Source organism: Populus euphratica, unplaced genomic scaffold (genome assembly GCF_000495115.2).
Source record: "Populus euphratica unplaced genomic scaffold, PopEup_1.0 scaffold310.1, whole genome shotgun sequence".
NCBI classification, from domain to species: Eukaryota; Viridiplantae; Streptophyta; class Magnoliopsida; order Malpighiales; family Salicaceae; genus Populus; species Populus euphratica.
The window spans coordinates 232259-259531 of NW_011500197.1; the positions used below are offsets into that span (position 1 = coordinate 232259).

The 27273-nt window shown below is 34.0% G+C and overlaps 1 protein-coding gene across 1 annotated transcript; it reads right to left on the reverse strand.

The window, feature by feature from the left end:
- Positions 1 to 1957: 1957 nt before the first annotated feature.
- On the reverse strand, positions 1958 to 26912 carry NRPC1 (nuclear RNA polymerase C1). The gene is made up of 27 exons (XM_011007263.1): positions 26636 to 26912; positions 26425 to 26554; positions 26189 to 26338; positions 25748 to 25922; positions 24786 to 24973; positions 24577 to 24686; positions 24379 to 24481; positions 22855 to 23067; positions 22615 to 22763; positions 22394 to 22535; positions 22165 to 22305; positions 21764 to 21952; positions 20409 to 20625; positions 17954 to 18047; positions 15965 to 16199; positions 15498 to 15689; positions 13572 to 13670; positions 11928 to 12131; positions 11538 to 11840; positions 9381 to 9528; positions 9125 to 9276; positions 8668 to 8823; positions 8474 to 8587; positions 8260 to 8357; positions 6635 to 6839; positions 6298 to 6500; positions 1958 to 2410 (listed from the first exon to the last, which is right to left on the reverse strand). Exons 1-27 carry the CDS (start codon positions 26704 to 26706, stop codon positions 2359 to 2361), a joined length of 4233 nt encoding a protein of 1410 aa, XP_011005565.1. The 5' UTR covers positions 26707 to 26912; the 3' UTR covers positions 1958 to 2358.
- Between the last annotated feature and the right edge of the window lie 361 nt (positions 26913 to 27273).

A 27273-nucleotide genomic window follows, 5' to 3' on the forward strand; every position in this document is an offset into this window, starting at 1 on the left:
GGCTGATCTTGTGTGTAGGGAATGCAGCACCATCTCAATCTCCTTCTCCAATCAAGGAGAAGGGATGCATAGAGAAAGGGAGGACGACTGCTTTTATGTGCAGGGAATATAGAGAGCAAAGTTTAAGTTTTAGGTTTAGGGTTAGAAAAAGTATTCTATTTATAGTTATTTTTTTAAGGATTGATCTGGTTGAATCGGTTCGGTTCGGTTCGGTTTAATCGGTTTTAGATTTTAGAAACTAAAACAAAACCGAACCGGAATTTTTTTGTGATTTTTTAATCGGTTAACTCGGTTTTTTTTTTCGGTTCGGTTTTTTCAGTTATTTTTTTTCCGGTTCTCTCGGTTTATCGGTTTTTTTGCTCACCCCTAGTTGCTATATGCTTTTGTATAATGGAGAGTGAAACTCCACTATTCACAATAGTGAAGTCACTCTATACTATTTCAGGTACTATTCCGGTCGGTCTGGGTCCGGTACAAAGTTAAATGTATTGAATCCGGTTTGACTTAGTTAAAAAAATTAATTTTTATTTTTTTAATTATGTTTTATTCAAAAAAATTAGAACAAAATCGCTTGATAACGTAGGATTTACAGAATTTGAACGCAATCTCAATTTTATTCTTGATGATATTTTACCTAATGTTGTTGCAAACTTAAGAAACCATGAAAAATATAATCTTTGTTTGATAGATTTCGTACATTATGAAATTGCACATAGTTTAATGAAACAGTAAAAAATATTTGATATCAATATTATTTATTTCATGATGTAATAGCAGTAGTTAAATCTACAATATTTAAATTCAAAAACATATATATATATATATAACCTTAATTTGAAAACTATTATTTTAACCATACACATTAAATTACTTTTTTGTTTAATCTTAATTTCAACTATAGTTTTAATCAAATATATATTTTTTGAAATTAATCTCAATTAAAAATATTTTTTATAAAATAATTTTTTTTAAATTATAATTATAACCAGTACTACAGTACCAAATATACTCACTTGTTAGTTGGACATTAATTGGTCCAGGGAGAGATTTTAATCATGGCTCAAAGACACATATCTGCTTATATCTATGACCAATGTTTCATCTGTCTCGATCTATAAGTGGTTCCTTGTTTTTTTAACCAACATCTTTTTCCCCTTTTGAATCGAATGTAAGTGTTGAGTTGTCCATAATTTAGGTGTTCTTTCCCTATGATTTTTTATTGGTAAATTCATGTGGTGCTCTTAACCATTAATTTATCACTTGTTACAATTCTTCGTGTTAATTTTACAACTACAGTTCTTAAGGGAAATTTCAGCAAAATTTTGTAATATTTGAGTTCATAGCTATATATGTTTATTTGATTTTTGTCTTCTATCCTCTCAAAATAATTATATATATAAAAAAATTAGTTCATAAATTATCTTCCCATTACACAACCTGCTAACTTTACGATTACAAATTATCTTGAGTCAAGTAATTAACAATACAAAGATGCTTGCATTACACAAGTTAATATCTCGGCTTCGTTTTACCAATTAAATACCATCCCTTCATCTACTTTTCCTGGCTTTTGACATACAATTACACTAAATTGGTTTGATGGATCAATGTGTTTTTTCCCCTAAAAACCCATAATTTCCTTGATGGTTATTGTTTGCATCATTGTGTTCGTTCACGTGACTAAAGTATAAAAAGCATGATAAATTGATATGGTGAATAGCTCATCCAGAAAAATTTTGAAGTCAAGCTCAAGATAAAAAAGACAAGAAAAAAATAGGCAACACGTTTTTTAAATCAATTAAAAGTTTTCTGAAAGCACATCAATGGTCACAAAAAAATTCAATTAAAAGACAAAAATAAAAAAGAGAGGCAATTTTAATATGTTTTTTACATTAATTAATAGCTTTTAAAAGCCTTATAAACCCATTAAAAAAAAACCTCCAAAAAGAGAATCATGTTTTTCTGGTTTTAACCTCTACTAACTAAATCAAACCGAATCGAAAATTATCAGTTTAAACTAATTTTGATTTGGTTGTGGTCTTACATTTTTTTTAAAAAAGGAACTCAGTTTGGTTATTTTTTTTCCAAGTAGAAACCAAACTGAACAAAAAATTTATGTGTGTATACGTATATACATGTTAGGAATCCAACAAAAGATGGTAGAGGGATCGAGGATGTTTGGTTTCAATACCATCTTTTAGAAGTTCATCCTGCGGTTTAAAACAAAAGTGAACCAACAATTCACAGTGACGTTTCCATGCACATCTCTAACCTTCAGGAAGTGACAGTGAGGCATGTGCACCAAGTCGACTGGAGAATTTGCAAGCATATATAACTCCATAAGCATGCTGATGACTTTCAAGAGATGATAGGATCTAATCCATAATCCAACATCGGAAGTGGATCAACTCTGCATAGAGAAAATAAAAATAGGTAAGACTGAAGTGATTTGCTGCATTTGGCACATACAAGCTTAAGAAAATCCCCCAACTAAGAAACTATTTAAGCACTAGCCTACGAGCAAATTTAATTCCCAAAAATAAATGAAAACTGAATTTAAAGCATGCAGATCGGCATTCAAGAAGCTCCAAAGAGGGAGGCAGTTTTCCGAGTTCCCCTCTTAATTATTTTAACGGCTAAACCGCAGAAATCTCCTCTAAGATGATAGGTCATTTGGATTTCACAAACAGCTCTTTTAGTTTTGAAATTTTAGAATACACCCTTATGAACACAAGCAATACTTGCATCATGGATGGAAACTTATAAAGCATCCCTACGACAATAAAGGTTTTCAACCCTACTTTTCCTTTCTGTTGCCTCCAAAACCCTCAAACCAAACACACTTCAGAAACTACTAAAGGAACCTAGTCCATCAAAACAATGCCACACTATAGATCTCTAATGCAGTAAAGCATAAAGAAAGATGGCAAAAGAAAAAAAAAACGTCGATAAATGAGAAGAAAGCTTTCTCAATTTTACTGATCAATTTCATTTGTTTACTGGGGCATAAACAGATATCTCAACAATGCTTGGGTAACAATGCTGTTTCCTTGTGCATACTGACTAAAGCTGTAGCACAACTAAAAAAAGGTAAACAAAACAAAGCAATAAACAATCTAATATGTCTTATATTTTGATCATACATATAAGAAAACAAGACATTTCAATGCAAGATTTATCAGAAATATACAGGTGATGAAGTATTATTCATTTATATTTTCCAGGTACAATGACAATATAGCATATCTTGAATATTATGATTATAGATGTAAAATGTACGACCTTTGTGTAAGATTTATCAGAAATAGACAGATGACGAAGCATTCATTTATAATTTCCAGGTACAATGACAAGATAGCATATCTTGAATATTATGATTATAGAAGTAAAATGTAAGACCTTTTGAGTAAGATTTATCAGAAAATTACGGGTGATCAAGTGTTCGTGTATACATATCGAGGTAGTAAAGGTAGCAAAATACTCAAAGAAAATAGTAAAGGCAGCAGAAGGTATAAATCCTCGCTATGCTCAGTAATAACACAAACTTATTTGCTCTTTTAAATGTTGAAATTAGATTCCTAACCAATGAACCAACAAGCAGGGATAAAACTCAGTACTTCCGTAGTCCTGAGTTTTCAGTGCATCCCCAAACCAAAATATGCCGAGTCCATTTTGCCAAATCAGATAATTAAAAAGTGAACCTCTGTTAACATTATATCACACTCCGTTATCCATCATCTATAAGTTTTCAGCCTCCCTCACAACCCCCCACCTCTACTTGGAGCAAACTTCAAAATTTCCTACATCTCCATTACCAAATTCATGGTCTTGTTAGCAGCCTTTATAATCAATTAATTAACCACACAAGAAAGAAGTAACCATTGATGGTGTAGTTCAGAGATCACTTTGGTCACCTGTCGCAAATCCTGATTCTTCTACAGTATTCATTTTAGCAATGATGCTTATGGGATGCAAGGATAAAAGTAACTTTTTACACCAATTTTGATGATTGTTACATCCACAATTAATTTGTTGCAAAATAAATTTATATTTAGTGGATGACTTTCTTTTATAAAAACAGGTTTAAGCTTTGATAAATTAGAGAAAGATCACTTTGCATTTCAAGTTTTATAAATCCGCATTGCTACTAACCCTGGGTCAATTCCCAAGCAATTCATACTTTAGTTTATGACAGTCAACTTCTCTGATTTGGATTTATGATAGTGATTATGGAGTTCTGGCTTTAAAGGGAGGGCAGAGAGTCTATTACAAGAGGAGAAATTGGAGATTACATGCTGCTTCATCTAGTGGTGAAATGGACATATGACATTTTTTGGTGTGGGAATTTACAGAAAATTCCAGTACTATAGGACTATAGAAGTGCTGGAGCTTTCACCATTAAGTAGTAACTTCCAGTAAAAATCTGATGTGCTAGGTGCTGAAAAATAATATAAAGGAACCAGACTAACAATAATGCACACGGAAAAGTGAAACCAGAAGACCATGTGGGGGGAATAGGAGCATAAATCTCCAATTTTAGATCCATCATTACCTTAAATGTAACAGAAAAGACACCAATTCCACTGATAAAACTCACCAAGCACCATTAGTACATGAGTTATCAAAGCTTTTGTGAGTCTTATGTAGAACCACCAACAAGAACAGAAATCAAGAGAACCAATTCTCTGAAACTCAATTGATTTGATAATTCATAGTCATAACATAACTTGAATGTCGAGGCATGGGGGAGCTTTACATATCCTTACATTTTAGGGGTTCTCTCCAATATCCCCTAACATGCCTAAATGCAGCTAATTTGCCCTTGAATATAGATATAATCTCATATAGATCCTTTTTGACATGCAACTTGCATGTGACCCTGAATAACTAATTTATGACAAAACTAATATGGCTAGTCAATCAAAAAATAATCTTTTATTTGTCAACATTCACAAATGGTTTTAATTTTATTGAACTTACTAAAACACACTCATGTGTACTCCTTTTATAATAAACCAATTCAAAGTTTAAGCTCTCGAAACACTTACCAATTCCTTCCATTACACAGATGTGATTAAGTAATAATAAATAAATCAGATAATTATTCAACAATTTAAAAAAGACAAAAAGAAAAAGAAATGATTTGGAGAACGAGGTAACAAAGAGATGGAAATTAAAAATCAAATAGCTAAATATTCAACATTAATCACACCACTCATTTGGATCTTGTTAGAGACATTAAAATTCACCAATTTAACTAGTACTTGCCAAGTACTCCTCCAGATCCAAGCCATTTAGGTCTTGTTCTTTGCAACATCTAAAGTGCAATAGCAGAAAAAAATGCATCAATGGTTGAGGATGCTATTTCATCACTAGTCGAGACTGTGGTGGATTTGGGATGTTGAGGTGAGCCAAATGGTGTTTGCATATATGATGGTTTTAAATTTGTTAACAGTGAGGTGGAATCGCAGGACTAGGTTGTGGGTGCCAGTATTTTTGGCCACAGATTATGGTGGGTTTTCATGGCAGTTGGTGACAGTGGAGGGAGAGGTACAGATCTGGTTTTTGAGAATTTCAATAGTGGTGAAGTGGGCGGTAGTGATGAAGGGGATTTTGTTCATAAGGATTTGAACGGAGGTGATGGTTGAGGAGGGTAAGTTTTCTCTTGGTGATTTTTGGCTTGTTTTCTATTTTGATTTGGACACAAATTAGAAAGGTTAGTTCAGTCATAAATTAGTTATTTTTTGGTCGCATAAAGTGACATACCAAAATCTGTTAGCTTGGATGAAATTTTTTAACAAAGGATCTGTTGGGAATTATGTCCATAATCAAGGATACATTTACTGCAATTACAATGTAAGGACATGGTGGAGACAACCCCTAAATTATAAGGACCACAGAGCTAATTCCTCCTAGGAATGTTGAGATTTTTAGACACCAAACCAAATAGAAACAGGAAAACTAAAACCTAGCAAAATCTAATAGAAATAGGAGAAACCTATTTGATAGTCTTGATTTCATAAGAAAAATTGAACTCTACATTTCTTCCTAAAATAGCAATCTTAAAAAAAAGTTAAATCTCAGTAAACCATCAATTTGGAGCTCATAGAATGACAATTTTCCTCAATTCCATTATACAAATAAGTAGAATTAATTTATAGAAACAATAAGCAAAGCACATAACATACAAACGATCAGCTTTGCACATAACATAAATAACTGCAAATTCATGGCTAGAACATCAGTAGCACAAAAACATGGTATTCAAAAATATTAAATTATATATTGTATTCTTACCTTTGCTGAATTTTGAGTACACCGGTGCCTATTGCAACTGGGATGCCCATTATGATACATTCACTTACTCCCTCAATTTTGTCATCCTTTCCTTTTACAGAAGCATTAAAGAGGTGATCTGATGTTTTTTCAAATGAAGCCAACATCAACACACTTTTGTCCATCTTTTGAATACCGAATCTTGTGATTCCAAGAACAACACCCTGTTATAACATCATTCACATTTTGTTCCCCATAAAATGAATATTCAGAAAAGTAAAACAGAATCCAAATCTGTTGGAACCACTTTTGGTTCAATTAAAAATTAAAGATAACAAAATTTTAACAAATCACTAACCCTGGAAGTCATCACATCTGCTAAAAGCATCATATGACGTATGTCTATGCTCATTCCATGACTTTCCATGGTTCCTTTTATCTCATCAATGATGCACTTTCTGGCAGCCTCAATTCCAAGAGTTTCCTGGACTTCTATGATATGATTACTTTTTGTTTTCCGACCATCAACACCATCAGTCCCCATAACAGCTTGAAGACCCGTGCTAAACAGATTCACAAAACATTATCAAACATTATGAATGGAAAGCTTCTAACAATCTGTCAAATATATTTATGCAGCATGTTAGAGTCATGATTGATTCAAGATCAATCAATTCATAGATCATGATCAGAATGCCATGCAGCATAACATAAAACATTCTACTTTCTTGCTCACTCCCATCACATGGATTAAAAATTTTCTTAATGTCTTTTGGACTAATCACTTGTAAATATGCAGGAACTTGCATTTTCACAATCAATAATATGAGTAGCTAAATACCGCGAAGCAAGATGAAAAGTCTCAACTAAGATCAACCATTTTTTAATTTTGTTTGTGATTCCTCGATCATGGATATATTCAAATGATTTTTTGAGTTCCTTAATAGCCAGCCATTATAAAGATATATTGCAAATGGACTTTAAAATAATAGTGGTTAGGAGGAAATTGATGCAGTTCCAGAGAGACCCACCACACGTTTAGGCTAACAAGATTGGAAACTCGGGATGTTTCCATCTAGGGCATGTAGCCTATTACAAAGCATGCTTCACAGTTGCACTTCAGTTCTTACAACTTCCATGCATAAATTAGTGCAACTTGTAGACAAAAACTAAAATAAGGTTGACATAAAGTGTTGTCTGAACTCCTAAAGTCAAATGAGAATCTAAATGGTGCAATAAAGATAAGGAGTCAATGAGATGAGCAGAATGAAGACTAGAGAGGATTTTCTTCTTTCCTGTTTTGTTTAAGAAAATAAATAGGAGTGGGATTATTATTTTCTATTTTCTTTTATTAAAAAAAAGAGTGGATAGTCCATTTTGAGTGATTCACCTAAATAAATAGGAGTGGGATCATTATTTTCTATTTTCTTTCATTAAAAAAAAGAAGAGTGGATAGTCCATTTTGAGTGATTCACCTAGTAAGATTGAAAATCTCATTGTTAATTCAACTAACCCCAACGAAAAAGGATTTCTACATTTTCCACATCAGCATTGTTTTTTCCAAAATCATTCTTTGTATTTCCTGAAGTCCCACACATGGGTTACTTGAATTCACATGATGTGATTCGCGGCAGCACTTTCTTTCTCATCACAGAACTATTAAGATACATACAAAAATATAAAGTACAAGCAGAAGTATGACCGCAACATGTTAATGGTGCATAAAATGATCCTCAAAATGGAACTTCGATGAATACCATCTTAGTTAAGGCATGTGTGAGTCTCTCCCGAATAGCTTAGGCTTTTAGGTTGGAAGCACTAATAACCCCAATCTAAATAGTTGAAACATATTTTACACCCTTATAAGAGCATGTTGTATTTGATGGCATTAATATAAAGTGGCACAAAATGATTTTACCATAAAAAAATATGTTACAGCTTAAGTAAATGATTGGAAAAAAGACAGTAGTACAGCAAACTCACCCTTCTACAAACATGTTGTATTTCGGGCCACCTTGATCATTCTCTGCATCATCAAGCTTCTTCTGGGCAATCACAACACGTTCAACTGTTTTTATGCCCTACCATCCAAAGATAACATGGTAATTACACATCTACTCATAAAAATTATGACCACGTGAAAAGAAAATGCAGAATTCTCTAGATAAGTAATATCCAACAATTCTATAAATCTCACCTTTACTACAACTGCTGGAAGCATATTTTTAAGAGAATGAAGCTCAAAATGAAGTTTGTTTCTGTCACCACCTGGAAACACTTCCAACTTTCCATCTTCTAAAACATTAATACGCTGCAGGTTAACATTGCCATGGAATGATTAACATTTATAACTTTGCAAATGCTAAACACTACCATGTGAAAAGTTCTCACCTGCAGCTTCCGCTTAATCTTTGGAGTTTCTAAAATCAATTCTCTCACAATGTTAGCATCCAAGGATAACTGTGCCTCACGAATTGTTTTCATGTCAAGTGTAACCTTTACTGATGCTGATCTTGAAGTCATTACAATTTTTATACTTTTCGCGACCTGCAAAACAAGATCAGGAAACAAAATTGAACTTAAAAGAAACTGGATGACAAGCTTAAATAGAAATCTGAAGAGCTGATAAACAATGAATATATTTATAAGAATTTTGCTGAGTTGAGCAGAGAGCAATTGTGCAAAAGGGTTCTGGGTTCAGTAAACAATGGATGAATGAAGGTGTAATTAATGATGCCAAAAGAAAGTACAAGCTGAAATCACCAATGATTGCACCTACAACAACTAATCAGAGACTAGTGAAAATTATATCAAATATTCAAACCCAACAAGAGAATTGATTGCATACCTGGCCTAGAACAGTTTTCTGGATGCGGCCCTTTATGATTCGAGCAGCATTTACATTACTATTATGCTCAAGTTCTACTGTAATGATAGGTGTGCTGATCCTTTTGGCACCATTTATTATTTCTTTAATACGAGGAACTCCCTGTGTTATATCTAAAGTAATGCTAAGAAATCAACTTAAGACATAACGATAGCCAAAGTACTTACAAGATAAAGTGTCAATCGCCAATATAAAAATGTGAAATTAGTAAGGATACTCATGCTCGCAACTCCAGCAAAGTGAAAGGTCTTTAATGTCATTTGCGTTCCTGGTTCTCCGATACTTTGAGCTCCAATTGCTCCAATTGCAGTTCCAGGTTCAATTCTTTTCCAGACATAGCGATCAAGGCAGGTTTTCAGAAAAACCTAAAATTGATTTTGCATCAACACTCATTAAAGACAGTTCACTACAAATTATAAGGGAAACAGTAAAGACCTGATCTAGTATTAGATATACAGTACAGTGTAAAAAAAATCCTTGTAAGCAAATTGTTTAGAAAAAACTAACATTTCTAAATCAAGCCATTTCATTGAATAACAAAAGGATTGATCACCTCACTGTAGAGGATTCCACTTCTAGAAAACTAGTGTTTTCCATGTATAGATATTAATCATACGTTTGATCAATTTATAAATGGGCTTAACCACCTTTCTACGATATGAAACTGAATGAGAGAGAAGCAAAAAATTCCATCTAGTTCTGCATTCATTTCTCCCACTGTTTCTTTCTAGCTCTGCTGCTCTTAAGCTTCCATAAAAAATAAAACACACATGATAAGGTTTTTTATTGCTAAAATCTAAACCTGGAATCATTACTTCTCAATCCTATTACCCATTGAACTGAAGCTGATGAGCTACAAAATGTCCAATCTACTGGTAATCTGCCAAGAACATTAAAATTAAGAAATAATTTCTATACATTTTTTCCTGTTGTTCACAATGCCCGTGAACTAGCAGAAGTGTTTAATTTAGCATGCCAGCTTTTGGGGCTGGACACTGTTCTGGAACCTTTGGTGACATTCCTGTTTTTGCATTTTACTACACGTTCATGGTGCTATTGTTGTCACATTAGAAAGAATCACAGATCTCATCAAGTACCACTTCAATTCCATTTCCATTCTTTCTCAAATTGAAAAATACATGTTTTGTATGCTGATCAATACACATATTGGAGCATCCAAATGAACTTCCAGAGGCTGTTTTAGCAGTGACAACATCCATTTGATACCTACCTACCTACCTCTAAGGAATCCACAGGAGATGGGTCAGCCAATTTGTCACCCTTATTACTCATTCTTTCAGGGAACAGTAAAAAAGGGTAAGTACATTTAATTTGCACAAGGCATTGTCAAACATCCTTTTTTTTAAGGATAGTGTTTGCTTCAATTTCAGATAACTCAAGAAAGAAAGCATGACCTCAAAAAGAAAATTTTTCCATTGTCAAATGCCATACATGTTCTGGTTCATGACATACTCCCTGTTATAAATGGTTTCTTCTGCTACTAATCATATTGAGTTAAAAGGAAGATGATTAAGAGAAGATGTCTTTCACAATACCTTTTGAGATATACCGATGACTAAGTAAAGAAATGTTGTGTCAATGAAGGACTTGTGAGAACAAGATTACTATGACTATGAAACAAGAGACTAGAGGAGTACCAATCAATTGAACTACCAGGTTTGAGAATAAAGTAAGATCCTAGACCCTTGTAGCTAATGAATGACCACACCAAAATTTGTTTTTCAAAGGTTGCAAAATTTTCAAGCTCATCATCACAATTCACAACACAAGGTTATCTACTATGACTCTTTTCCACTATGAATTTAATCTGAAAACTCCTATTATTCTGAGAATATAAAACTCTTGCTGGTAGTACCAGCACCACAAATTTTCGTGTGTCAACTTCTTATTTAGTGGAATAAAGAATCATAGCCACTTGTTTTCCAAAGATGTGAAATACCAGTTACGAGGAAAACCAAGTTTAAATTAAGAAATTTCTTAGATAAAAAAGCTACACATTTGTAGCTGGGAAAGTTCATCAAGCTCCCATTTGTCCACTGCTTATTCAAGCTCCCAATTCCAGAGTGGTCCCACATCTAGCACGTTACCTTACTTCTGATGGTGGAGGCTGATTAATTTTTATTTGCCTGATTTTTTAGCCCTGTTAACTAAAATTAATAAAGCATTAGAAAACAAAAACACTCTCGACAAATTAATTTATATCCCTTCAGTTTCTACTGACTCATATGGTGCTATAACAACATGACACCGAAAGAAAAGAAGCCATTGACACAAAGGAAATAGCAGATAAATTTAAACCATGAAGGCACAGGTATCAATCAGTTCATTTGAATGGTAGTGAAGTGATACTTACCTCCAACTGCTTTTCAGTAATACCAGAGACCTTCTGAGCAATCTTTTCTGTATTCTTAGAAATTCCTGTGAGCCCTTCAACATTTTTTATATTCTCAAAATTCTCTACCTCAAAACCATCAACCAATTTCATCAAGCATTCCAGTCTCTTAGCTTGATCCCCAAGGAAAGAACTAAGACTTTTTCTGAAGGATTCAGAACAAATTCCATCAAGAGTCCCATTATGCTTTAGTAGCAAACTTTGTACAATGTTTGAGATATCTGAAGGGGAAATGTACTCATCCTCTTCAGCACCACAGGTTGCCTGAGTGTGGGAATTAATCAATATATAGTCTTATCAAGTTTCACAAAAATCATGGGAAATTCACTGAAGATAAGCACGGCAACAAACCTTAACTTTCATGAACAATCTATCAAAATTCAAAGGAACCCCTGCTTTTCCTTCCATCATAGCAGGATCCAAACCATCATCTCCATAAAGAAATTGAACTATACCTCCACCTGCATCTTGCACTGTGTTATCATATTGAACACACAAGTCTTCCAATCCTTTGCTCAGTCTACGAGCCATGTATCCAGTGTCAGCAGTTTTCACCTGAAGGGAAAAAAATTACATAAAAACATGTTTCAAATCTCAAGATAAACCCATCTTCCTCTAGTCTGAAACCCCCAACTCACCCTGCCATACTATTGGGCCATTGACATATGGCAATTGGTAGGGCATCAAGATCCACATTAACAGGTCAAAACTACGGGGACATATTAACTACCATATAATTTTTTATTTCACACTTCTCATTGATATGAGATGGGCCACTTTCACAAAGGTTGTAATTATTATTATTATTATTATTGTTGTTGTTATTATTATTATTATTAGTGGATGCCTTAGCATAAAAGAATATTTTTGGAAGAAAATTAAAGCAAAACTCGTAGTCAAATATCCAAGAGAGAGTTTTTCATAGGGAACTAAATTTTACTCAAAACTTTGATTCTAGTTAACTGGGTGACCACAGAAACCATATCACAAAAGAAGGAAAAGGGAAAGAAACAATCAAAAGAAATAAGAACAAAACTAGGAACAGCATTAAGAAACTACATTTCCGGTCAAGCACATAAGAAAAATTAATAATACAAAAAGAAGATTAGCGGTGGACCTCAAATGATATTTATATTTCTAGTTTTAAGCTAACTGGCTACTACTTTTTCATATTAACCTTGTGACTCCCTGATTTCAAGCAAAATAATGGGTTTTTTTTTTTGGTGCTAAGAAAGCTTCCATATTAGGGAAAGCATTAAGACAAATTAACTTTAGTGAAAATAGAAAAACATTTGGCCTCGGTATCATCATTAGTGATGTGGTAGCAACTTTTTTATTTTCTTTTCTGAAAATAGAGATTTAGGATTTAAAAGATTATCCATGGTGGATTGAAGGGAAGATTGGTGTTTAGGATAGATCAAGGCTGGTCTTTGATATTGATACCAATTAAATGGCAGTAATTGAAGAGGAGAAGAGGGAAGAAAGAAAAGAAAAATAAAGAAGATAAAGGGAGAAACAAGAACTAGAGAGAAGGATGAGGAAGATAGAACGCTATTGTCACTAATCATTCAACAGCAAACATAAAAATAAAAATGTGCAATTCTATTAAAGCTAAAACCAAAATGGGGCCCTAAAATGTAATAAAACATAGAATATTTTCATAGTAAGAAAACCTAAATAGATTCCCAATTAACTAAATCTCTAATTTTCTTATAACAAATATTATGGAAGATCTTCCATTAATCAGGCATGAACATTCTTTTTTTCCAAGGCAAAAAAAAAAAAAAAAACAGCCTGACTTTTACCAGCAATTTATATTAAAAAAAGCATTAGATTGAGTTTCGAATTAATATATAAGCATGACATCAACTTTCCACAAGCCACTACCTATGAGGGGTTAGTAACAAAGAAGCAATGAAACTATAAGATAAAATATTAAACATATTTTAATCTTAAATTGATAAGTAGTAAAAGGAAAAAAAGGATTATCCATACCGCAGTATCCACCAGACCTTCTCTCCCACCCATGGTATGGAAGAAAAACTCAGTTGCCGACAAACCACTATAAAAGGAATTAGCCACAAAGCCTTTAGCCTGCACAAAAGATTACAATACCTCATTTGCTTCACAAGTTCATGCTTCCAAAAAAGAATTAAAAAAAAAAACACTAATGTATTGTTTATGCTATGAGCCAAATGATGAAGCATTTCTTTAAGCTACTAGTTAGAGAATTGGGATCTAAGTCCATCACACACTCAAATATGTTAGTAACAATAACAAATAGAGATGCTAACAAGAACTTCCATTTGAAAATTTTCAAAAAAAAAAATATCCAAACCAATTTTGACCAGAGAAATTGATAGAGTTGACAGAAAACTCTTTCAAGGGCTACTAGTCTACTACAGAGTAAATAATTCTACTCATTTCATCGATCTTAATTACTAGTCAATAATTTCATTCAAATTACTTATCATATAAATAAACAAATCACAATAATCAGTGGTAATAACTGAATATAACTTCCCTAACAAGAAACTATATAAAAAAGAGAGATCTTTTTCAAAGATAGCAAAATTAAAACGGAATTCCTGAAAATCCAGATGGCATAAGGGCATAAAAAATATTAAGTGTACACATTATGCTTGCCTCAATTCAAGAAAAAAAAAATCTCAATTCCATGCTAGAAGGGGTTGGCTTCATGGATAATTCTTTTTCCTTCAAAATACATATAAAAGAAAACAGCATAGCATATTTAGACAAGTTTTCAACCTACTGCAACCCTCCAACTCCATGCAGGCTCAAAACCAACAATGCTGAATCTGCCAAGATCATACCATTCATGGACTCTATAACATATACAAAATATTAACCTGGATGATTTTCTGAGAACACAGATGGCATATGGTCATAAAAAAACAAGTACACATGCTTTTTGCAAATCAACCCATCTAATTCTAAATTCCAAGCTAGTAGGCATTGGCTGCATGGATCTTTTCCCCCCTTCAACTACATATAAAAGAGAAGGACAAAACATGCTTAGATAGGTTGTCAACCTACTGCAACATCCAGCTTAACCCAGACACAAAACAACAATACAGAATTGTCAAACATTAGATCAGATATTGGCTACAAGTACAAATCGCTCATAGAAATAACTGGGTTCTTCTTCCCAAAGAAAGAACCTAATAGCATGCATATCTTCTAGTAAAAACTAAAACAAGTTGTTTCTTTGTTGGCTTTGTTGTTGTTGGCCTAGTAACAATCACAACTGAATGCCCACAAATTTATGGGCATCTCTAAGAGTAAACCTGAGCATGTCTTACATGAGTATGATGTTACCCAGCCAATAAAACTGGAGGCTTTTACATTCAACCATAAATTCAATGAGAGCCCACTGTAATGGCAATAGCATGGCAAACTAATATCCCTTTGGATAAACTGGGGAGGGGGGGACTCAACTGCTCTGGACAAAGCCAACTATATTGTGACTGTTACAGATAAAGAAGACAGAAAAACAAAGCTCTCAATAAGGAACTTTGTTCCACAAAGCTGGTATATCCAAAAAAAATCTAGCCATGCCACTCAGATTTTACTCCCATTCCCTTGCCATGTCACCCAACATGAGTATTTTAGGCAGAATGACAACTCTGAGCAAAGTAGTCTACAGCACATGTGCTTTACAACACTGATGTCCAGACACTTCAGGCATCTGAAGAAATATGAGAGCATAAAAGCATATGAATTCCCATTTTCAAACAATAGCTGATTTTATACAGTTCAGAGATCCTGCGTAAGGTATAGTATCCATCACTGCAAATAGCAAGTCTATTGTTGTACGATAATGTTTGGTAGATGGTGACTATGCCTCTGTGAGATTAAGTTTTTGAACCAGAATAAAAGACAAATAAATACTCTACTTACAGCAGGGGTCTTGGATTTCCTAGGGAAATGAGGGAGACTTCGATCTATGAATCCATCAGGAGCACGGGAACCTCCAACTGATTGCTGACCAACACATGCAATCATCTGGCTAATATTGATAGGGGAACCCTTAGATCCACACTGTGACATAATCAATGGACTGTTTCTCCAATGCAATTCTTTCATGCATACCTGTTCAGATAAAATCAAGTTAGTGCCGCAAAGTACTTCATCAACCAACAAAAGGTTAACTCAATGACTTGCAACATCAAAGAATTGACTTTAAGAACAAAAAAGCAGCAGAATCTTTCATTGACTACATTTCAAAGCCAAGAACCTGTCCTCACTCAACAATACTATATTAGAGTAAATACTAAAGTAATCAAACCAATTAAAATAAGCTGCCAATGAGCATTGAACTCATTCACATAAAAATACTAAAATTTAACCTAATGCCAGATCCTTACATCCCCAGCTTCCTCTCGAAGCTTATTTAATCTCTCAGTTATTTCAGTTTCCAGTGTTTGAGTTGCATCACAACCAGGTTTAAGCGTAAGCCTTCCTCCATTGTAATCAGCTATTAGTTTATTGCAATGTTGATAACCATTTGAAATTGTTTTCCCTTTCTCATCGATCAATTTTTTTCCTGGTTGGACATCATCAATCCCAATTGAGAAGCCATGATTTCCTATCCAGCGAGCACTACATTCAGGCAGATACAATGTAATTAGACACCACCAAAGTAGATGAGACAATAAGCAAATATTGCTGACAAAAATTTCATTTTTCTTTTGAACACAAATTATAAAGCCACAGGGAATCATATTTAAAATAGGCAGGAAAACAGCAAGCTTAGATAGCATTGCCTGAAGAAATAGTGGGAAAAAAAGTTCATTTTTTTAATCATACTAGCTACCACTAATAACCAAGATGAGGATAAATCAATATAGTCATTACATAGGAATCGACCAGCGGTAGCAAGAGCTCTAACTTCATATTCTAATGAAGCTGGAGCAAATTAAACAATATTAAAAATTAAAAACACCATAACCAAGTTCCAGTCACAACCAGGAGTGATTTTGATATGGTGAACCTCATGAAACGGCCACTATACTAAATCAACAAAGCACATATCAAACTAAAGGGTTTACAGTCAACTTCTTCCTGGACTTTAAATACATAGTTATTTACATTAACAGCTGAAAGAAAAATGCATTGTCATTATAAATTATCAATGTTAAAATAAGAATTGGCATCAGCTGATAGTAAAACCATAAAGGTCCAATACTGATGGGCATCAAAAATGGCTTTAGAAACAATAGAAATACATCTTGCAGCTAGTTGCAACATGATCTCGTGATTCAACATTCAACCAAGAATTCAAAACTGGATTAGGTTTCTTTAAATAGACATGTTTGTATTAATGTAACCTACATACTTAATATCATTTGATTAAGGGTTAATTCAAAGGATTACTCCATCCTAAAATACCATTTGTAGAAGTTTCAAAGATTGTTATGCATGATTCTTATGGAGAGAAGAAATTTTAGAGAGAGAGAGAGAGAGAGAAGAAAGGAGTAGAGAAAAAAAGACGATAAGGCATCCATCAAACTGAAAAACACAATTCTAAGACAAAAATACTTTCCAATCTTATTGGGCTAAAAGCCCAAAAGTTGGTTGTTTTAGGGTTTTATTATGTATATGTAATTTTTGACATTATGATCAATTTTGATGAATTGATTAAAAAAGTTAAAAGGACTTTTAATTTCTCTCCTACTTTTTTGTCTTCTTCCGCATCTTTTCTCTTCTCTTCTTTAGAAACTCCTCTTCTTAGCTTTTCTTTCTCTTCTTTCTTTTGCTTCTCTTCTTCTCTTCAAATCTTACTTGTCCCACATCAATCAGTTTCTAATAATCTCAGACTTCCTTTCCAACCCAAAACAATTTTCGAATACATTGCATGTTTCCACAAATCTTACTATCTTTGTCTCTCCAATAATGCTTTGGTGTTAAGCCGAATTAGTAAAAGATCAAAACCAATGAAACTTTTTAAATTTCAAACTCTTATATTCATTTTTTTCCGAACTGTAGTCCAAGCTAACTTTCAGTTGGAAAATTTCTTGAAACTGTCTGACATCAACGGCTTATATTAACTTACAAATAGTACAAGTTCATTAGAACACCAATGGGACAACAATTTAAAATATCAAGTGAAGCAAAATTTTCAGTCAGGAAATAAATAGCAAGGTAAAAACTTTCAATTTGCCCATATGACAGCACCAAGCGCATACTGATTCTCAGGTGTGAACATGAGAAATACCTCAAGACCAAACAAACATACACATTAACTAAAATGAAGCATAAGGAATCCAGCTAAACAAAAACAAATCAAATATCATAGCACATTAACCAAAATGAGCAAAAAGAATTTGTTAATAAGAGAACTTGCAAGTAGCTACCTCAATTTAGCTAGTCGATTCATGCAAGTAGCAGCAGCATATGCATTGTAGTCTCTAAGAAGAATAGAATATAGACCATCCTTGTTGCCATTACCTGGAGTAGCATCTCAATTATAAGAACATGCATGCTAGAAGAAAATAACCAAATATAAAAGCATTACCATCACATGTATTTTTTTAAAACAACTCAAGAAAAATAGCTTATCATTTTCAAGAACAAGAAAGCACAAATTCAGAGATAACCCATAAATAATACTAATAGCATCTTGCATAGTAAAAGCAAGTTCCACTTGAATTTGAGGTGGAAATAGCACGTCAAGCCTAGACTAGTAAAGGCTTCTAGATGATTCATTAGCTTTGCCAATAACAACTCTACACTAATCAACATTCAGGAGAAGTATATCCATTGGCCCTTCACCCATAGATCCACAATGAATGAACTGAATAATGATGGTAAATTAGCAACATGAGCAAAGTTTCAGTCACGGTGTTACTTAAACCACAATAAAGCTCCTAACTGACAAATTTCATAAACAAATCAGTTTTTGTCTGAATCATTAGTCACTTTTCCAGTTATTTGGTCAACAATTCATACTTTAACAAAGGGAATAGAGGAACGAAGGGATATTTGTGGTTGTAGCATTGTCAAATCTATTTGAGAAGGACAGGAGCAAAATTCTACTTTTGTTGGTTTTAATCGGAAAAATGGATTCTGTTTTGGCATGAAAAGGTTGTGGAAAGTATCACCTAAGGAAACTCCCTAATATTCATCTCTCCAGCAAGTATCAAAGCTAATGGCCGAACAAGCACATGTCTTGCTGATGTGAACTTCAATGACTTCAACAGTTATCCCATGAAAAAGTTGTGAAGTGAGAAAATAGACTCAAACATGGTGCCTATTTCCATCATCAAACAGAGCTATAGGTGGTCCTTGTAGAACTCAAATTGCTAAAATAGGTTCATTCAAGTGTGAGTACACTTCCTGTGATCAGGACTCAAATGTGAGAAGGAAATATCAAGGTACATGTCAGAATCCCAAGTGAACAGACAACAAATTGAGAAAAACATACATGGTCTTATGGCCAATTTTACACCTTGTTTTGAGGCTCACCTTTCGCCATGTCATGGCATGTTCTGTTCATCTGTTCCACCACATAGGTTTGCCAGTGTTCCATCATACTAGACTAGCTTTGCCATGTGCTAAGTAAGCATAATACATGTAAAAGAGGCTTATTAAGAATATGATCTTACTCCCTAGAAAGTTAGAAGTATGTTGACCTGGTTTGTAATGACAATTGATACAGCACTAAATAGTTTGAACTTCTATTTTACCTTTGCTCCGTTTTTTCTTTCCACACAGGGAAATGGGTGTGCCTCAAGAAATATAGCTTTTGGCAAGAAGCCTGAGCTTGGGAGGTTGTATCTTCACAAAAATCTTCCAAGTAGTTGAGTAACTTTTTTTCCAAAAAAGCCACAAAATCAATTAGTTATTTACTTCTACATGTGCTTTCAACTGGAAGACTGTAGACGCTGGTGTTTTTTGGCATTGAGGGTTTTCAATGAACTATAAAAATCTCAGTCGGTCAATGTAAATGCTTGGAGACATGAAGTTTTTGAAGAGGCAAAGATGATAGACAAAGTTTTATAACTTTAGCCATATTCTGGGTTTTGTGGAAAAAGGAGCAGGGGAATCTTTGCAGGAACAGTCTCTTAACCTTTGAGTGGTTTTTACCTAAACTAAACTGTTTTGGCATACACAAATTTTGTGCACAATTTTTTGTTGTTGAAGATTTTTCAATTTCTTATATTATATACTTCATAAGCAAGTCAAGTAATGTAGTTACAAGAACTCAGTTAATAAATTCTGTGTCTCCATTGCAGCCATTTAGAGATTCTTTATTCCTTTGTTCTTGCTAAAAAATACTGATGATGATAAACTGTCTAAATATTTCAAGATGTTCTATTAAAATATCAGAAAGGTTTTTACTTACAAGGACCAACAAGCGCCGCCTTGCACATGTCAGAACTCAATGAAAAAACAAACAAATGAACCACACCTACTAATTTTATAACAACTATCTATTCACTTAGTTTACTCATAACAACAGAATATCCATCAAACTCATCTTTCTTTGTTTCTTTTTTCATCTCAGAGATTGCACAGCAGATGACTCCTAATGTCTCGTTTCATAGAGTACCAGATCCATTTGTCCTTCCATTTTTATTATTTGAATGGGATAAAATACCAAAAAGGATTAAAAAACACATAAAACCCTAGTACAAGTGACAGATGGTTTATTTTTCAAAAAATAAAGAATAGTTCAACAGCCATCATTATGAAACTCAGGTACAAGAGAGAAGCATAATTGCATGGAAACATAATAAAAAGTGCAAAGACTATCAGTTAAAAGCATGAACCTTTGCTGAACATCTAAAATGTACAAAAAAAACTCACCTAGAGTCGCCTTCCCAAGTTGTCCAGAAATTAACTCGCTGTTACGGAAGTAAACATAACCATCATTAGGACACATTGTTTCTCGCTCTTTTTTGTGTTCCTTGTTGGGCTTGGAATAGTTTTTCTCCTTAACAATAAGATTTACATATACTCTCACATTAGCATGTGGCCGCAATAGAACACTAAACAATTGTTTCCCAGTCCAAAGTTCTATTGGCTGCATAACAATATCTGCATTAGTCTCAAAGGTGGAAACAAAAGGATAATCTAGACTGTAGACTACCAAGAAAACAAAAAAAAAAAAGGACAACCAATTCATCTATCCAATTCCAACAGTTAAACTTAAACCCATAAAATATAATGTTCGATCCAATTTCTAAACTACAACCAATCGGGCAAGAATAGATACAAAAAGAAATTGAACATTAATTTTGAATCAAGCTGCTGTACTAGAGCGTGCTTTAACATAGTCTACAAAACTGGGACCACATCTACCAAAGACTTAGCACCACAATTCTGAAAAGTGATATCAGTTGAAATTGATAGGCTAGAATAGAGTTGTAAATGAGTTCAAAGCAAGTTCCAACCTATTCCCTATTCATTTTTGGCCCAAAGTTGATGGATCTGATACTGGAAATTAGAGTTATCAAATTTGATCTTTAATAAGATCCAAATCCAACAAATCTTTAGAAAGAAAAATATGCGAAGGATGCATCAGTCTCGCAACTCTAGTGCATCTGTCAATTCAATATCCTGAGAGAGAAAAAAGTTCCTCAATCGGGTTCCTTACTAACCATCCACATCCATTACCTAGATCAGTGTATTTTGCCGAACTATAGGCACTGAATATTTGATTATTTTGCCAAAATATACACTTTCATCAATAGATCATATTGAAACTAATTTTATATGTCCAACAGTATGCACAAAAATGTACGTGAAAACATATAAATAGACAATATTTATATCATGATCACCACAGACCACGGTTACCAATAAACCATGACATTAACATATAATCACAAAAGAGTGGAATTCTTCTTGCACTAGGATGTTGGTTCCTCATGGTGAAGTTTTAGCATAAAAATCACTCTACATAACTCTACTCTACCAACATGAAGCCTTTTTCCAGACCCAAGCCTAGAAGGTTGTGAAGACTGACAACTAGCATAAACTATAATAACAGCCTTTGGTACTCAACTCCAAATCATAGTGCAGCAAAAGAATTATTAAACATAAAACCCAAAATTGAAACAGAGAATGAAGATGATGGAAACCTACACTTTGGCCAGCCATGGGATTGACACTAAATAAGTAGTTTACAACAGATATGCAGGCAAGTATTTGTGTCTAACCTTAAGTACTGAAGGTGTTGGCAAATCAACAAGATCCATGCCATCATTCATGTAAGAACACATAAGGGAGAAAGCTGCACGGTCATAAAAAGTGTCCTTCCTTGTAATGAGAAAGGAAGATGTTAAAAAATCTTGGGTTGAGGCCACCAAGATCTCTCCATTTTTCGGTGTACACAAATTGTTTTGAACCTGAGGAACATACAAAATCTCATAGAACAAAATGGAATCTCTGAAAATAAAAGCAAAAGGAACAAGCATGTTATGCAGGGATCCTCAATGCTATCACATTAATGTAGATTAAATGTGAAAATTAAATTTAAAGTTCAACCATAATCACTTGATAGGTTTCCACAGGCACAACTATAAATGGCATTGGGATCTATTTATCTAAAACAACTTACCCCCATCAGCAAAAAGGCCTCCGTCCGAGCCTCTTCTGTTTGCGGGACATGCATATTCATTTCATCACCATCAAAATCAGCATTATAAGGGTTGCAAACGGATTCATTAAATCTTAATGTTCTCCAAGGCATAATTCTTGCCTGCAAGGACAAAGCAAAGAAGCTGCATGAAATAACAAAAGAATATTACAGAAAACAATTTTGCATGTCTGAAATTAATCATAATCACCCTATGGCACATGATAGACATCCGATGCAAGCTTGGTTGTCTGTTAAAGAGAACCACATCCCCATCTTCCAAATGACGGTGAACTATGCAACCAGATTTTAGTTCCTCAGCAATGCGTTTTCTGTAATTACCTGTCAACATCCTGCAGAATAAAGTATGTATTCACATCATTAAAAAAAGAAGACTGTCATCCATTAAAAGGTGAGAGTAAGAGAACAGACTTTGATGAGCCATCTGGATATGTGACCATCCTTGCACCGGGGTATTTGTAAGATCCATTATTGACACAATGCCTCAACTTCTCAATATTGTGATGAGTAACACGTTCAGGATAAGTTAAGATCCGAGCCATATGGATCGGAATTGCTACCTAGACCAGTAGAGAATCAAAAGGATAGAATAGAAAGCCAATGACAAAAATAAACAGCCAGTTAGTCATTCAGTTCAGTATAATGCCCAACCTCAGTAATCTTAAGATTAGGGTCTGGTGATATAACAGTCCTTCCAGTAAACTCAACACGCTTCCCTGCTAAGTTCTGCCGAAATCGACCTTGCTTTCCTGTGAGGCGCTGAACAAAACCACTCAATGGCCTTCCTACTTGCATATCCAATGGTATGCGAACATCACTATTTATATATAGTGTAACTACAGCTTGAAGTTCATCCCATCCAATCTACACAAAAATCTTCAACATAAGAATAGTATCATAACAAATAGTGGTAGACAGATGTGAAGATAATGAAGAAAAATAATACTCGTACAAAACATTTTCTTCTATTATCAAAAGGTTGCAAAAAGAGAAAATTGACTTTCATCTTTTTGCCCTCCATAGATGAGACAAGACATCATCAATTCTTTAGCTTTCACATTAATAAAAATAGATAAGGTTGCACTATATTTAATAGCCATAATTAATGTATGTATCACCAAAAAGGGCACTTTTTGCAAGATATGCAATGTAAAACAATACATTATTTGAGCTCAACAGATGTAGAATAGTTTAGAAAATAATTGAGTCAACAAACAAACAGGGAAGAATCATGAAACGTAATAATATCTAGAAGTTCCAAAATATGGAACAATTAATTATATTGGCCATTGAAGACTCAGAGTCAGAAAGTAATAAAAGAAGAAAAATAAGAAAAGGTGATGCTCTTCACTGTTGTGGGTTTTCTGGATAGCCTAACCATAATCAAGCAAGCTTAGGTACTGATCCTAAAGTAGCTCTAGAAAAGGTTACTTTGGCATCAAGGTAAAGTATCGGGGGATTTTAGGAGTGGAAAGAAAAAAGTTGCAAAGCAAGGTGCAGGCAGCTGAACATACATAAAGCAAGCAATCTTTCTAAATATCTAAAACTCACATCATGTCTCCTAAATTACAAGCTTTATTATAGTTATTTTATTAATCAGTAATTCTGTTTTATTAGTTAGTAGCTATATCCCTAGCATGTGATTTTTAAAATATTTGGATGTCTAAAATTATGTCTAATATTGGCTGCGATTGAAGTTTTTATTGTAACGTAAGTATAAATAAGCTGTAAAACAGATTCAGAGCCAGTGTATTATTATTTTAATCAATGAACTTCAGAAACTAGAGGTTTTCTTAAACCCTAAATTCCATTCTCAGTTCCAACTTCTTTCCTAATTGTTTCTAGCCTTAATTCTGCTGATCTGATGTTCTACCTAAACAAGGCCAATAGATGAACTGGAAGAATGGCTGTATGTTTTTTCTCTTTCTTGATGGGATAAAAGGGAAGTGAGGGAAAAAGGAGTGGAGGCTGGTAATTGTAAGTGTCAAATAATAATCAAGCAAAAGTTCAACAACACATCCAAAATGCAGTGGGAAGTGGATACAAGATCATTTAAGTGCAATAAAGTAAATTGCACCCATATAAAACTTTTATAATGGCCACTATGTCGCAGCATTCAACTTCCAATTATATCTAAAGGGTTTACACTAACAAATTCAAGATCCTCTATGATACCAGATATTTGATCCCGGTCCTTCTTCCTTCCAGTAACTCAAGACGAAGTTTCGCATTGAATTGAATAATTTGTTTCAACCGCTCCGTAATGTCATTTTCATTGCTGAAATAGGAACAGAAGAATATTTAAAATTCTATGATGATGCACTACCACAAACAACTTAAACTGAATGCTACGAAAATAATTATTGGGGAAACCTCTGGGAGCCTTCTGTAAAAACAGAAGGTCGGATAGATATAGGTGGCACAGCAATGGTTGTTATAATGAGCTTCTCAGGTCTACCTTGTAAGTAAAGCAATTCACAATCCTGTGATACAAGAAAATTGAGTGCATTTAACATTAGTCAAAGGCAAATAAGAGCAACAAGTGAATTTACACAAAACTTCCCAGTGGTAGTAAACTATACCTCTTCCACTATCCTTTGAAAAAGAGACAGCACTCTGACAGGGTTGAGAATATAAGTAGCCAGACCAATAGGCGCCCTAGCCTCTCTTGTGTGTCCAATTGCAGATTTACATTCTTCCAAATATCCATCACTCAGTTTTGAACGATCATGAATGATGCCCACAACAGACCCAGCCTTCTTTACCATACCTGGAAACTACAGAAATTCAAATTAATAACTAATAGGCTGAATTTCCAGAAAGCTGCAAACCCCAAAGCAACACATTTGACACATTAGAAAATGGCTTGAGAATAATTTCACTTTATGAGTTGTTTCCCACCTGGAAAAATGTGATCTCAAGCAAACAAGAATATATTCAATCTTGCATCTTGTTCAGTAATGCAAACAAATATGATGTGAATTGAGAATGGGAAAAAAATAAGGATCATAAAGAATCTTTCCAGTATACTTCATAAATTTGTTGAACAGGCAAGAGCACTCCAATCTCCTTATTTTATGATGTCATTGCAAATTAGATAAAGGCATTCCCTATTTAATATGGCTACGAGTATTTTTTTGATCGTGAGGAAAGGTTGATTATCCTCAACTAATTTTGGTATGTGAATAAACAAAACTTTGACGACTTAGTGTGCTTGGTAACGTGGTGCACGTTTTGCAAAAGTATGTTTGGGCTGAAAAGGCATCAAATTGATGCTTTTGGGGGTGTTTCAGATGTTTTTTATATAAAGACATGCACTTTGAAAACCAATTTCATGCGCAGCCCAAACACACTCTGATCACCTTTTACAGATTAATATATGGGATCTTCCGATGCGATGACTGGGTGTATGTCACATTATAATGCTCATATAACAACCTTATATGGCTACCAGTGTAGCTGAAAACAAGCTTTCCTCGCATTCATGTTAAAAGCATGCAGTCATCCAAGTATAATTAGACATGAGAGACAGCAGAAGGCAAACCATTCATATATCCGCATCTCAAGCACTTCACTGCTTTACTGCTTGCCATGCTGCTGCATTTCTTTACAATCTCCTTCATAAGTTCATTCTTCTTCAGAGGCTCGGTCCGAGGATTTCTCATCCTCTTCAAATAACTTTTGCGTAATTTCTCATCGATGAGTACACGGGAACAAGACTACATAGAAACACTATGCATTCAGAAGCAATATAAGCGGCAACACTCAATCGTAAACTCATCTGATAGAACAAGATGAGCAATGTAAGCGAGAATTTGGTGACCCCATTTGATATATGGCTTAACCATTCAAATAACCTATGGCTGCCGAAGATATATCCATAAATAAATCAATAAACCTAACCCGGATAGAGAGAGATACTGACACTCTGAAGAAATCAAGGGATGAAAAAATGAAGATGAACAAAGCAGTGGAGTGCAATTACCTTACAAATACACTTGAGAATGTCCAAAATAGTACTTAAATACCCAACATTATAAACTGGCAAGACCAGGTTCAAGTATCCAAAGTGTCCTGGACAGTCTGTGAAGGATCCGCCACAAGTTTGACAGGTACCATGTTTATTTGGAGCTCCCTGATGAAACAAGAACAAATTCACCTTCCTCTTCTCATTTGATAACATGAAAAGAAGAGGAAGAAGAAGAAGAAGAATGAAATTACCATGCGAGTATCCAACAGACCACCTACGATTGCCTTTTTATTGGCGTCATAGTATTGGCCTAAATGGACTTGGCATTCAGAGGCTTTCAGAATATCCGATCCAGACATCGTCGAGAATTGAATGCTTTTACTGTATGTATTATACCAACCAGATTACTAATTATCAAAACAGCAAGAACAAAAAATGCAGAAAATTAGAGGAACACTTTACATTCTCCGGGGACCGACATCCTCGACGTAAGGCTGCTTCGTGTAAATTATGTCTTGAGCTCTTTGCTGCATCTCTTGCGAGCCTTACAGAATTATCACACAAGTGAGTTTTCTGGGCTTCTCAAGATAGATTATGTATTGTTTTAGCTAACTAAAACTCAAGGGTTTTAGGGTTTTTCCTGCTACGGTCAGTGAGGTTTTGGAGATGGTGAGGACAAAAAAGACAGAAAAACCCTACTCTCGGCATCGAACCCCAGACCTAGCATAAAAGTTAATGACATGGCGACGCTAGGGATGCTTGAAAATTTATATCGGCGATTCCTTTCTTTCTATTTATAATAATTATCTTTGCCTAGGCCAGCGATCGGGCCCGGATTTCTGTCCACCAGCGGGGTGCCCAACCCAGGTTTTATTTCATATTATTAAATTATATATTTTAAATACTATTGAGATTTTTAAAATTACTTTTTATTTAAAATATATTAAAATAATATTTATTATTTTTAAAAAATTAAAATAATCTTAAAGTATCAAAAAAAATATTAATTTAAAATAAAAAATCTTAAAATATCAAAAAAAAATTAATTTAAAATAAAAAATAAAAAATTTTAATTTTTAAAAAATATTTTTAAAACACAA

Bases quoted from the DNA above. Each gene is read 5' to 3' on its own strand.
- NRPC1 (XM_011007263.1), bottom strand. From the start codon at position 26,706: ATGCAGCAAAGAGCTCAAGACATAATTTACACGAAGCAGCCTTACGTC. The intron at 25,923-26,188 runs GTAATTGCACTC...GTTTCTATGTAG, and splicing joins TTCTCAAGTGTATTTGTAAG to TCTTGTTCCCGTGTACTCAT. The intron at 2,411-6,297 runs GTAAGAATACAA...TTCTCTATGCAG, and splicing joins GTACTCAAAATTCAGCAAAG to AGTTGATCCACTTCCGATGT.